The following is a 13184-nucleotide window of genomic DNA, read 5'->3' on the forward strand; positions in this document are numbered from 1 at the left end:
AAAACAGCCCTCAACATGTTTCCTAAGGTTCTATTAACTACTTCAGTTTGTCCATCAGTTTGTGGGTGACAAGAAGTAGAAAACAACAATTTAGTACCTAACTTCCCCCAAAACACACGCCAAAAGTGGCTCAAAAACTTAGCATCCCTATCACTAACAATAGTTCTAGGTATACCATGAAATTTGACAACCTCTTTTACAAAAAGATCAGCAACATGTGAGGCATCATTAGTCTTTAAACAAGGAATAAAATGAGCCATTTTGGAGAACCTATCTACCACAACAAATATACTATCCTTACCATATCTTGTTCTAGGCAAACCTAACACAAAATCCATGGAAATATCAATCCAAGGCGAAGTAGGAACAGGTAATGGCGTGTAAAGACCATGTGGTAACACTTTAGATTTAGCTTGTTTACATTCCAAACACTGTGCGCACATTCTTTCAACATCTTTTCTCATTCCAGGCCAAAAGAAATTTTCGGCCAGTATGTCTAGTGTCTTTGGGACTCCAAAGTGTCCCATAAGCCCTCCACAATGTGCTTCCCTTACAAATACTTCACGTAAAGAGCAATTAGGAATACACAACTTATTTTCCTTAAAGAGAAAGCCATCTTGGAGGTTAAACCTCTCAAAAGGACTCAACTTACAATCTGCAAAAATTTTGCCAAAATCAACATCATTAGCATAAAGTCCCTTGATTTGATCAAAACCCATTAATTTAGAAGTCAGGGTAGAAACTAAGACATACCTCCTTGAAAGTGCATCAGCAACAACATTTTCTTTCCCTTGTTTGTAAGAAATTACATAAGGAAACATTTCAATGAATTCAACCCACTTAGCATGCCTTCTACTAAGCTTACCTTGACTCTTCAAGTATTTCAAGGATTCATGATCAGTTTTAATGACAAACTCTCTTGGCCACAAGTAATGTTGCCATGTGGCTAAAGCCCTTACCAAAGCATATAGCTCTTTGTCATAAGTGGAATAGTTCAATGTGGCTCCACTTAACTTTTCACTAAAGTAGGCAATAGGTTTAGAATCTTGCATCAAAACAGCACCTATTCCTTTGCCCGAAGCATCACATTCAATTTCAAAAGATTTAGAAAAATCAGGCAATTGTAACAATGGAGCAGAACATAACTTTTCTTTCAACAAGTTAAAAGCATCATCTTGTTCTTTTCCCCATTTAAAAATCTTATCCTTTTTAATAACTTCAGTTAAAGGAGAAGCAATGGTACTAAAGTCTCTCACAAACCTCCTATAAAAACTAGCAAGTCCATGAAAACTCCTAACTTCAGTTACACTCTTAGGTTTAGGCCATTCTTTTATTGCTTTGATTTTCTCTTCATCAACCTCAACTCCTTTAGAACTAACTACAAAACCCAAGAAAATCACACGATCCACATAAAAAGTACACTTTTTAAGATTAGCAAATAAAAATTGCTTTCTAAGAACTTCAAAAACTTGTTTTAGGTGTTCTACATGCTCTTCTAAAGTATTAGAAAAGACCAAGATATCATCGAAGTACACCACAACAAATTTTCCATGAAAATCCTTAAAAACATGATTCATTAATCTCATGAAAGTGCTAGGTGCATTAGTCAAGCCGAAAGGCATAACTAACCACTCATAAAGCCCATATTTGGTCTTAAAAGCAGTTTTCCATTCATCTCCAGGATTCATTCGAATCTGATGGTAACCACTTTTTAGATCAATTTTAGAAAAGATTTTGGATCCATGTAATTGATCCAACATGTCATCAAGACGAGGAATAGGGTGGCGATACTTTACCGTAATCTTGTTGATTGCTCTACAATCCACGCACATCCTCCAAGTTCCATCCTTTTTTGGTACCAATAGGACGGGAACCGAGCAAGGGCTCATGCTCTCTCTCACAAAACCTTTCTCAAGCAACTCCTCAACTTGCCTTTGAAGTTCTTTTGTCTCTTCTGGATTACTCCTATAGGCTGGCCTATTTGGGATTTGTGATCCAGGTACAAAATCAATTTGATGCTCAATGCCACGTAAAGGTGGCAATCCATTAGGAATATCTTCTGGAAAGACATCTTCAAAATCCTGCAAAAGAGAAGAAATACTACTTGGCAAAGAAGAAGTTAGCAACTCAGAATTAATCAAAGTCTCTTTGTAAGTAAGTAGTATTATGGGCAGCCCCTCTTTTCTTGCATTTAAACACTCTTTGGTTTTTATATAAAAACTCTCTTTTTTTCTTTCCTTAACCTCTTTCCTCTCACCAAGACTGTCTATTTTTTCATTCAAACCCTTTTTTATCTCTTCTCTCAAATTGCTGCCCTCTCTCTCTTTCTCTCGGCCATCTCTCTTTTTTTCTAATTCTTGGCCTTCTTTCTTTTCTTTTTCCTCAAGCTCAGTTTTTATCTCTCCCCTTGTTTTTCCCATTGTTTCTCTTAATCTCTTTTGATCTTCAAACACTTGAGAAGGAGATAAAGGTGCAAGAGTAAATTTCCTGCCATTTAGTTCAAGAGAATATCTATTCTTTCTTCCATCATGAAAAACATTCCTGTCATACTGCCAAGGACGACCCAGTAAGATATGACAAGCTTGCATAGGTATTATGTCACAAAGAATATCATCCTCATATCTACCAACATTAAATGAAATCATGCACTGTTTGTTTACCTTTAGTTCACCACTATCATTTAACCATTGGAGTCTATATGGAGTAGGGTGTTTCATGCATGCAAGTCCCAATTTTTCCACAAAGTATGAACTCACCACATTAGCACAACTACCACTATCAATGATCATAGAGCAAGTTTTTCCCTTTATCCCACACCTAGTATGGAATATATTCTCCCTTTGTTCTTCACTATTGCTTGCCAAATTGATAGTCATAATCCTTCTAACTACCCCAATCATGCCCTCATTAGGTAGTTCTACATCATCTTCATCACTCACATCTCCCTCTTCTTCTCCCTCACCTTTTTCACTCTCATATCCTCCATCTTCTCTAAGAATGATGTTTCTTCTACTTGGACATTCATGCATCATATGACCCCTTCCTTTACATTTATGACATTGAATAGAACTAGAAGGTGTAAAAGGTTTAGGGTTAAAGGTTTTACCTCCCTCTTTGTTCTCAAATTTACCTTTACCCTTGTCTTCTTGAGGTCTAGAAGAACTCTTCATCTCATGATATGGCCATGGCTTCTTGGAGATGGTGCTTGTCCGACCTTTCCACGAGCTAGTCTGCTTTCTTTTATTTTGATTTTCTATCTTTACAGACAAATCAACTAACTCATCTATTGTTACATATTGTTGTAATTCTACTACATCAGCTATTTCCTTATTTAAACCATTTAAAAACCTAGCCATTGTAGCCTCTTCTTCCTCTGTACAATTAGCTTGGATCATAGCCATATCCATAGCCTTAAAGTACTCATCCACAGACATGGACCCTTGCTTCAATGTTTGAAGACGTTGTTGTAGCTCTCTTTGAAAGTGTGATGGCACGAATCTCTTCCTCATCACCCTCTTCATCTCAGCCCAAGTAGCAACTGGTGCTTGTCCTTCTTGCAATCTGTCCCTAGCAAGCTTTTTCCACCAAATAGCAGCATAGTCAGAAAACTCAACAACAACAAGTTTAACTTTCTTACCCTCAGAGTAGTTGTGACAATCAAAGATGGCTTCAACCTTTCTCTCCCAATCAAGGTACAAGTCTGGGTCCCTTGCTCCCTTGAATGATGGCATCTTCATCTTTATACTACTTATATTATCATCTTCTACTCTACCTCTTTGTCCCCTCCTATCTCTTCCCACCCTATCAAAATCAATATCATTAAAATCATCTATAGGGTTTTCTTGATTTACAATGGGAGCATGGGGTACATTTCTCCTAGCTTGGGGTCTAACATTATTTTCCCTCCTAAGTTCAGCTATTGTATCATTTTGATCAGCAATGGTATCCCTCATCTCTTGGAGTTGCAAATTCAACCTTTCAAATTGTTGATGCATAGCTTGCAAGGTAAAATCATTTCTTGCTTTGATTTCAGCTTCTTGTAGAATCCTTCGTTCATCATCACTACCTGTACGCGACATCTTTAAAAAAAAAAGTGTAAACTGTATCACAAAAATTAGCTCTTTTTTTTCTCGGAATAACCTTTGAACAAAATACTTTGTAGATTTATAATTAAACCCAACTCGTATGAAATTCTTAGTAGTAAAATTCAGATTTTTGGGGAACTAATGAAAGAAAAACCAAATCCTAGAACTATTAGGCTCGGTTGAAACATGACGCGAACAAAAAGGAAAGGATTATATGTTTAGATTAGAAAGAGTAAGAAAATCTAGGATCCCCTCTTCTTGTTTCCTTTGTTAATTTTTGGTAACAAATTAGATACAAAAGAAATATCCCGGAGAGCACGCAATTCTATTTTTTGTTCTAAAAACTGATTTTCGTTTTTTTTTAAATTTTTTTTCTTTTCTTTTCTTTGCTCTTAGTATTCAAGAAATCCCAAGACTTACCAAGAACGAAATCTTGATAAAAACCGCTCTGATACCACTTGATAACAACTAGGTCGGGAATCCAAATTAGAGTAAGAATTTGAGAAGTAAATGCGGAAGCAATAACAACAAGGAATTAAACAACTAGAATTAAAGAGATGAAAATAAAGGATATGGGAAGAATTCAAGGAAAGAATTCCAAGAACTTCCAAGAACGTAAGTTCTATAGCCTTGACAAGATCAAAGTAACAACGTCTTGATTTATGGAACAAAACAAACGCCTTTACTTAAAAAGCAAATCAAAACAATAGATTCGGATCTTGACCACTTTACGAGTAACTTGAGACAACAATTAATAACTAGTATTAATCGCCTTCTAAGAATACCACAAAGGAATCAAAGATATCATAAAAGAGAAGTAATCTTACTACCTTGAACTAAGAACTAGTAAAGGTTGAAAGATAAATCTCAAAGCACAAGTAACAAAGGTTCAAAAGAACTCTCAAAGTATGATATACTTAATCAATAAATGTTGTATCTTATGAATGAGAAGAACTCCTTATTTATAGGAGTTAAAAGCACTTAAAATAATGTAGGGGGTTGCTAAAAAGTCATCTAAATTAGGTAGGGGGCTGCTAGGGGTCACAATAGCCATCAAACTTAGGTAGGTGGCTCCTAAGGGGTAACAAAAGCCATCAAAATTAAGTGGGGGCGGCCAAATCCTTTTGGGGCAGATTTGGGCCTTAAAACTATTAGTTTGGGCCATTGGTTTGGACTCCAATTGGGCTCCTTTTGAAACACCCCCTTTTGGACCTCTTTTAAGGTCATTTTGAGCCCTATTGGTGGACTTCAAGGGCTGATTTGGTAACCCAATCTTCCTCCTCTTGGACTTCAATTTGGACTACCAAATAATTGTAAAACTTGGACAATTCATCTCCTTTGGGCTTGAGCTCTTCCTCTACAATTAAAAGCTTCTTTATTTGCCATTGAAGTCTAGCAACCTTAGCTTGCAACTCTTTAGCTTGAGATCTTGTAAATGGCCTTGGAGCTTCCAAAACTCTATCATCTCTATCATTGTCCTTAACTATATCCTTGTTCTTGATGCTATCAGTTAGGCTCGACACTTACCAGTACATGGGATTGGTTGTACTGATATTGCACTCTGCACTTTTGTGCAGATCTCAGTGCCAGATCCTGTGAGTAGATTCGAGGTAGCTGCCTTCAGTTCAGGGAGGCCAAGGTAGATTTGTTGGCGTTCGTAGAGCCTGAAGCCCCCCTTCCCCGCTTTAATTTTCTGTTGTCTCTTCTATTTAGAGAATGGTTGTACTTCTTTCAGACTTATATTTGTAGTAAATCTTAGTCGTTCGTAGATTGTGACACCGGATCTATGGGGTAGTTATGTACTTGAGTTGTGGCACTGTAATATCATTTCCGCATTTCTTAATTATCTTTTTTTTTCATTATTATCTGTTCCGATTTGATTAATAATAATGGTGGTAAATTGTAAATATCGGCTTGCCTAGCTTTCACGAGTAGGCGCCATCACGATTCCCGAATGTGGGAAATCCGGGTCGTGACACACTTAAGGCCATTGTAATTGTATAATCGTAGTTAACTTTTTATTGGCTTAATATTGGGTTTTCTTTAACATACGGTTCTTTCCCGAGGATGCCATTTTCTTAAATCGAGTACTTTTAGGTAGTTTTCAAACTTTATAAAATTTGTGGATTTTGCCCGACGATGAATTTCCTAGTCAGTTTTCTTAAGGTACTAAAATCTAAAGAAAAATACAAAAAACATTCCTTTATTTGTTTTCTTTTTAAAGTATAATGGAATGGAAAGAGTTTGAGCATCTGTGCCTTTTGACATGTTTTATACCGAGGCTTAGGCCTAGAGCATTTGAACTGGATACTTTCTTCATGGTTTCTATGATTGCACTCCTTGAGAGTATCTATGGCTTTCTTTTGACACTTAGGCTTATCTATTCACTTCTATTATTACTTTATGTCAACTTATTGTATATAATGATTGTGCTAGTGCTTTAACTTGAGAGTCGGGTTTGAGCCGTCCTAAGTGAGCCACGTGCATTATGTGAGGTGAGAATTTTGATTCTACTATGTGCCATCCCTTGCTAGTCTAAACCCTGTATGCAAGTCGAAGCAAAATGATTAAGTCCTGTAAGGGTAGGAGATAGTATAGGTATTTCTTTGATGACCATTGAGCGTCTTTTGCCTAATAGTGCTAATATTATCCATAGTGTCATGAACCAAATCTCAACATGTTGTGATGGTGCTTATAATAGTACTAGGCAAGCCGACAATCATAAAATAACTACTTATTTTAATTTAAAAGCATGATATATTAAGTTTAACAGTGAGCATCTCATAAATAACCGAAAGGACTAACTGCAACTCAAATACAAAATCTCCCAAAATCTGGGTGTCACCGAGTACATGATCTACTAAATATCAACATAGTCAAAACTTCTAATACAATTGTCTGAAAAGATAAAACAGTGCTAAATAAACTAAAAGGAAGGAGAGCCGAGGTCTGCGGACGCCAAAGCAGCTACCTCAAAAGTCTCCAAGCAGGAAATGCTCCAAGTCTACCAACCACTGTGCCCAGAAGTACCTGGATCTGCACATAAAGTGAAGAGTGTAGTATGAGTACAACCGACCTAATGTACTCAATAAGTAACATGACTTACCTTGGGCTGAAAGCAGTGATGAGCTCAGATAGGTACAGTCCAAATCCAGACAATAACAGTACAAATGTGACAGGAAAAATGACAGTAATAACTCAGAGAAATCTTATAATCATTTTGTACACAGTAAAGAAATGTAGACATGCATTCAAGTTTAACAGTTTAAGCTCAACACTGATAAAATATGCCAAGTATGACTGATATGAGGAATGTTACATGTCTATATCTACATATCAAATGTGCATGTCACATGTAATGCATCGCAATGATAACCTCGTGTATTCATACTCTCAGAGTACTTAATCTGACTGTACCAAATCTCACCCATTGCACTCAATCACTTAGCATCGTATGGTACCTGCACTCACTGCTGGAATGTCAGACTCCGGAGGGGCAGATCAGCGCTAATATAAAGCCAATATGGCCTGTTGCGGCGTGCAGCTGGATCCCATAATAATAGATAAAGCCTATAAGGCCTGCTATGCCGTGCATCCTGATCCATAATAATAATAATAATATATATAAAGACAAGAAGGCATGTTGCAGCGTGTAGCCTAATCCACAACCTCACCCACAACATGGCTATCAGGCCCCAACTCAGTCATCAATCTCTCCAGTCTCTCGGGCTCACAAACCTCATTCAAATCAACCCAAACAATGATACATGATGTAGCAATAAATAATAACCGAGACTGAGGTACAATATGCAAATGATGGATGTGACTGAGTACATAATTGCAATTTAAGCAAGTAATTCAACAATAAAAATAACTTTATGGGTCCACACAAAATGAGCATATAGCCTAAATATGATTTCTAACATGGATTGCCGGTCAATTACTCTAACACGTAGGGATTTCATGAATAGCAACAAGGTTTGATAACTACACAGTACAACGGAAACAACCAAGTCACAATTACCATGGTGCATGTTTCATACGCCCGTCACCTAGCATGTGCGTGACCTCAATACCAACCTGATGGGTTTCAATGTCTTAGCCTTATGTTTTGATGATCTAAGAAACTTACTATCAAGAACTAGATAGGGAACCCGACACATTTAGTATACATTGCTAATCAACGGACTCCAGCTAAATGTGAGCTGCTACAGCTTCAGGAGATAGAGTACGAACACAAGGACCTGATACCCTTGTAGTTCCCTAACAGCAGTACAAAGTCAATTGTGTACAGTTGGAAAGTGACGTGACTGCCTGCACTGCACTGTTCCAGCGGTCACCTGTTCTTTGACCAACCAAGTGATTACATTATTCAAGTGATGTCATCCAAGTTGTATTAACAAGAGTATTACAACAAAACATCACTTGAACACTTGAGAATTCACTTCGAGCATTCAAGCCATATGATATTCCGTAATTCAATTCTCAAGTGCATCAAGAACAATGTTTAACACTACTACGGACAAGTTCCTAGATCCAGTATTTTGTTGTCCTTAGTTGAGTTGTAACTCTATAATTGTTCTTCATAGTAATTCCTAATTTGCTTAGCTAGAAGCGTTGTCTTGTAAAATCATAAACCCTTAGTGTTTGTGTCGTGACTAGAGTTAGTCATGAGTTGAAGTCTTTGTAATAGGTGTATTGCAAAGTGGCTTGTAATAGGTATATTACAAGTTAGTGAGGATTAAGAGTTTAATTCCTAGATTATAATAGGTTGTAATCTAAAGATTACTCAGTAGTGAAGTTGAAATCCTACTAGTGTAGGTCGTGGTTTTTTATCCCCTTGAGCAAGGATTTTTCCACGTAAAACTTAATGTCTTATTTACTTACTATTTTATTAGTATTCTCAGTGGAAACTCATAAAGGACCTAGTACTCTATAGTTTGGTGGACTCATATAAACTATCAATTGGTATTAGAGCGGGTTCTTCCTATCAGGCTAACACCTAGGAAGGATCCGTATGGCTGCTCCACCAAATTTTGAAGAAGGTCATTCTACGTACAGACCACCCATGTTCAATGGGCAATACTATGGGTGGTGGAAGACAAGAATGCATGATTTCATCATGGCTGAAGACTTTGAGTTGTAGGATGTTATATGTGATAGCCCTTTTATCCAGACAAAGAATGTCAGAGATCTTCCATTAACGATGCCAAAGACCAGGAAAGAATACACTGATGCATATAGGAAAGCTGTGGAGAAACAATTTCGTGCCAAGAAAATTTTGGTGTGTGGGATAGGACCTGATGAATACAATAGCATCTCAGCTTGTCAATCCACCAAGGAGATATGGGAAGCTTTGCAAACAGTTCATGAGGGAATCACTCAAGTAAAGCAATCTAAGATTTATATGCTTACCCCTGAGTATGAGCTCTTTAGGATGAAAGACGCTGAATATATCCAAGACATGCACACAAGATTCACTTCCATCATAAACGAGTTATACTCACTTGGTGAAATCATTCCCAGGAACAAGCTCGTGAGAAAATTCTTAGTATCCTACCTAGTTCATGGAAGAGTAAGGTAAATGCTATTATTGAAGCAAAGGACTTGCAGGAGCTAACCATAGATGAGCTAGTAAGAAATCTAAAGACCTACGAAATGAAGAAGAAGATAGATAGTGAAAGAAGAGAACCAAAGAAGGAGAAGAACCTGGTACTCAAAGCTGAAGGAAATGACTCAAGTGAGGAAGACTGTGACATGGCTTACCTAACCAAAAGATTTCAGAAAATGGTCAGAAGGAATGGGGGGGATACCAAAGAAAGGCAGTTCCAGTAGACCAAAGAATTATGACCTCTATCATAAATGTGGAAAGCCAGGGAACTTTATCAAAGAGCGTCCTCTCCTAAAACAAGAACACTTCAAATAAAACCCTGATAAAGTAGCCAAGAAGAACTTGGATCCTGACAAATGCTTCAAAAGAAATAATGTCGTTGATAATGTTGTGAAGCAAACTCTTGCAGCATGGGGAGATTCCTCCAGTGAGTCTGATGAAGAAATTAATGCAGGTGATATCTCTATGATGGAAGTTGAAAGTGGAGCAAATGAATATGACTCAATATTTGCTTTGATGGCATAATCAGACGATGATGAGGAAAATTTCAGGGATGTTCAGAGAAATATGAAATCATACTCTCCTAAAAAACTCATGTAATTAGCAAATGTATTAATTGATGCCTATCATAGACTTATAGATGATAAGGATGCCTTGACCATAGAATCAGGAGATGCTGAGCAAACTAGAGATGACTTGGTAGTATGTGTAGTTGATCCAAAGGAAACTATAGATAATCTGGAAAATGAAAAGAAGTCTTTAACTAAAAAAATTACTAGTGTAGAACATGAAAGAGATAATCTGGTGGTGGTAGCAGTTGACTTGAAAGAAACCATTAAGAAATTCAGTAAAGAAAAGAATGCCTTAGTGGAGAAAGTTACTGTTATTGAGTAGGAGAAAGATGACCTCTTAATAGTGATTGCAGACTTAAGGGAAATAATAGAGGAACCTGGAGCTGAGTGTAGGCCTGGAAAGTCAGAAAAGGGGAAAGAAGTAGCTAGTGAGGCATACATTAAGCTTGAAAATGAATTAAAAACTGTGAAAACCAGCTCCAAGCTGAACTTGAGAAAACTAGGCAACTTCAAGCTGAACTAGAAAGAGTAAAAATATCTTGAGAATTCCCTTAGGTGGACCTGGTCCTTAGAGGTTGTCACTGGCATGTATGTTAATAATGGTGGTAATAGGAAGGGAATAGGGTTTCAAAGGGTGAGAACTCCTTACAACCCTCATAGCAGATATGTTACTGTACCCGATAATTGGTTGTGTATCCACTGTGGGAACAATGGGCACTTCAAGGAAAATTGCCAAGCCAGGGTTATGTCTCTGCAGAAAAACAAAGCTTTTGCTAAGAAAGTAACTGCTAAAAGGGGACCAGGAACTCATAAAAACGCATGTTACCTGCTTGGACTAAAAGAGTACTTATTCATCCTTTTGCTTACTACAAGGGACCCAAACTTGCTTGGGTTTCTAAATCTAACTAGTGATCTTCTTGTGCATGGAATAGTGAAAGGAAGCAGTCAACAATGGTATATGGATAGCGGATGCTCAAAGCACATGACTGGAAATACCGTGGACTTTCTTTCACTAAAAGCCCTGCAAGGTGGGAGTGTATCCTTTGGAAATGGGAAAAAGGGGTACATTCTTGTTGTTGGAAGAATTGGAAAGTCACTCACTCACTCACTTAATTGAGAATGTGTACTATGTCAATGGCCTCAAGTACAGTCTCCTGAGTGTCTCCCAGATATGTGACAAGGGAAACAAGGTGGAATTCGTGTCCAAGATATGCACAGTTACAAGTCTAGTAACTGGTGAAGTAGTACTGGTGGCCAAAAGATACAAGAATATCTATGTTGCTGATTTTAATTCTCTACAAAGTGGTAATCTGAGTTGCTTGAAAGCAGTTGATGATGACGCTGAACTGTGGCACAGAAGATTTGTGCATGCAAGCTTTTCTCTGCTGAATAAGCTGATTCAGAAGGACCTGGTTCGTGGTCTGCCCATGTCAAAGTTCAAAGAACAGAAAGTCTGTGATTCATGTGCTAGAGAGAAGCATATGAAGTCCTCATTTAAGTCTAAGAAAGATGCCAACACCTCAAAGCTCTTTTTCATATGGATCTGTGTAGCCCTATGAGAGTGCAAAGCAGGGGAGGAAAAAGATACATCTTTGTGATAGTGGATGACTACTCCAGATTCACTTGGACTTTGTTTCTTAGAACAAAAGATGAAACCTTTGAAGTATTCGTGGCCTTTGTGAAGAAAATCCAGGTGAAGATGGAGTTTAGAGGAGCATGTATTAGATCAGACCATGGAACAGAATTCGACAATGCCAAATTTGATGAGTTCTGTGATGAATATGGCATTACCCACAACTTCTCAGCACCAAGAACTCCCCAGTAAAATGGATTTGTGGAAAGTAATAACCAAACCCTTGAGGAAATGGCAAGAACAATGCTGATCGACAGTGGGATTGCCAAGAACTTCTGGGCTGAAGCCGTTAACATTGCCTGTTACTTGGTGAACAGGTGCATGATCAGGTCTCTTCTGAACAAAACCCCCTATGAGTTTCTAAATGGGAGGAACCCCAAGCTGACTCAGTTAAGAACATTTGGGTGCAAATGCTATGTTCTTAACAATGGAAAGGATCAGCTTGGAAAATTTGATGCTAAAAGTGATGATGGACTCTTCTTGGGTTACTCTTCTCAAAGCAAAGCCTACAAGATATACAACAAGCGGATTCAGTGTGTTGAGGAAAGTGTTCATGTAATTTTTGACGAGTCCTATCCCTCCCATGAGAAGAGGAACAAGGATGATTAAGATGGAGAGCCTATGCTAGTTCCAGGTGAAGTCATTAATATAACAAACGGAAAGGCTGACATGATGAGTCAGGTGAAGGAACCAAATAAAGATAATGCAGTATCCTCCTCACCAGCTAGAGAGGAACCAGGTACCACAATTACAACCACTGAAGCTGAAGAAAGAGTGGTTGATGCAGTTCAAAGTACTCCAGAGGTAGCTGAGAGAGGAATGCAAGGGAACCAGTCAGACTTACCCATCTCCTCTGCAAATGAAATTCAAGTGCCCAACTGGAAACAAAAAAGCTCCCATCCTATTGACAACATAATTAGCCCTCTATATTCAAGTAATCAAACCCGATCAAATGCAGACTAGATTAAAGCCATGCAAGATGAGTTGCATCAGTTCGAAAGGAACAATGTATGGCACCTGGTACCTCGACCCTCAGATTGAACCATCATAGGAATCAGGTGGGTATTCAAAAATAAGCTTGATGAACATAGAAACACTACAAAGAACAAGGTTAGGCTAGTGGTTCAAGGTTACAATCAGGAGGAAGGAATTGATTATGATGAGACGTTTGCTCCGGTAGCTCGCATGGAAGCTATTAGAATCCTGATCGCTTTTGCATCATATATGGAATTCACTCTGTTCCAAATGGATGTCAAAAGTGCATTTCTGAATGGATTTCTTAA

The 13184-nt window shown here is 37.9% G+C and overlaps 1 protein-coding gene across 1 annotated transcript; it reads left to right on the forward strand.

Annotated features, from left to right (window-relative positions):
- Positions 1-10854: 10854 nt before the first annotated feature.
- LOC138875595 (uncharacterized) lies at positions 10855-11827 on the forward strand. The gene is made up of 2 exons (XM_070154440.1): positions 10855-11330; positions 11419-11827. The coding sequence occupies exons 1-2, from the start codon at positions 10855-10857 to the stop codon at positions 11825-11827; spliced, it is 885 nt and encodes a 294-aa protein (XP_070010541.1).
- The last annotated feature ends 1357 nt before the right edge of the window (positions 11828-13184 follow it).

This window comes from Nicotiana sylvestris, chromosome 8 (genome assembly GCF_000393655.2).
Source record: "Nicotiana sylvestris chromosome 8, ASM39365v2, whole genome shotgun sequence".
Lineage (NCBI taxonomy): Eukaryota > Viridiplantae > Streptophyta > Magnoliopsida > Solanales > Solanaceae > Nicotiana > Nicotiana sylvestris.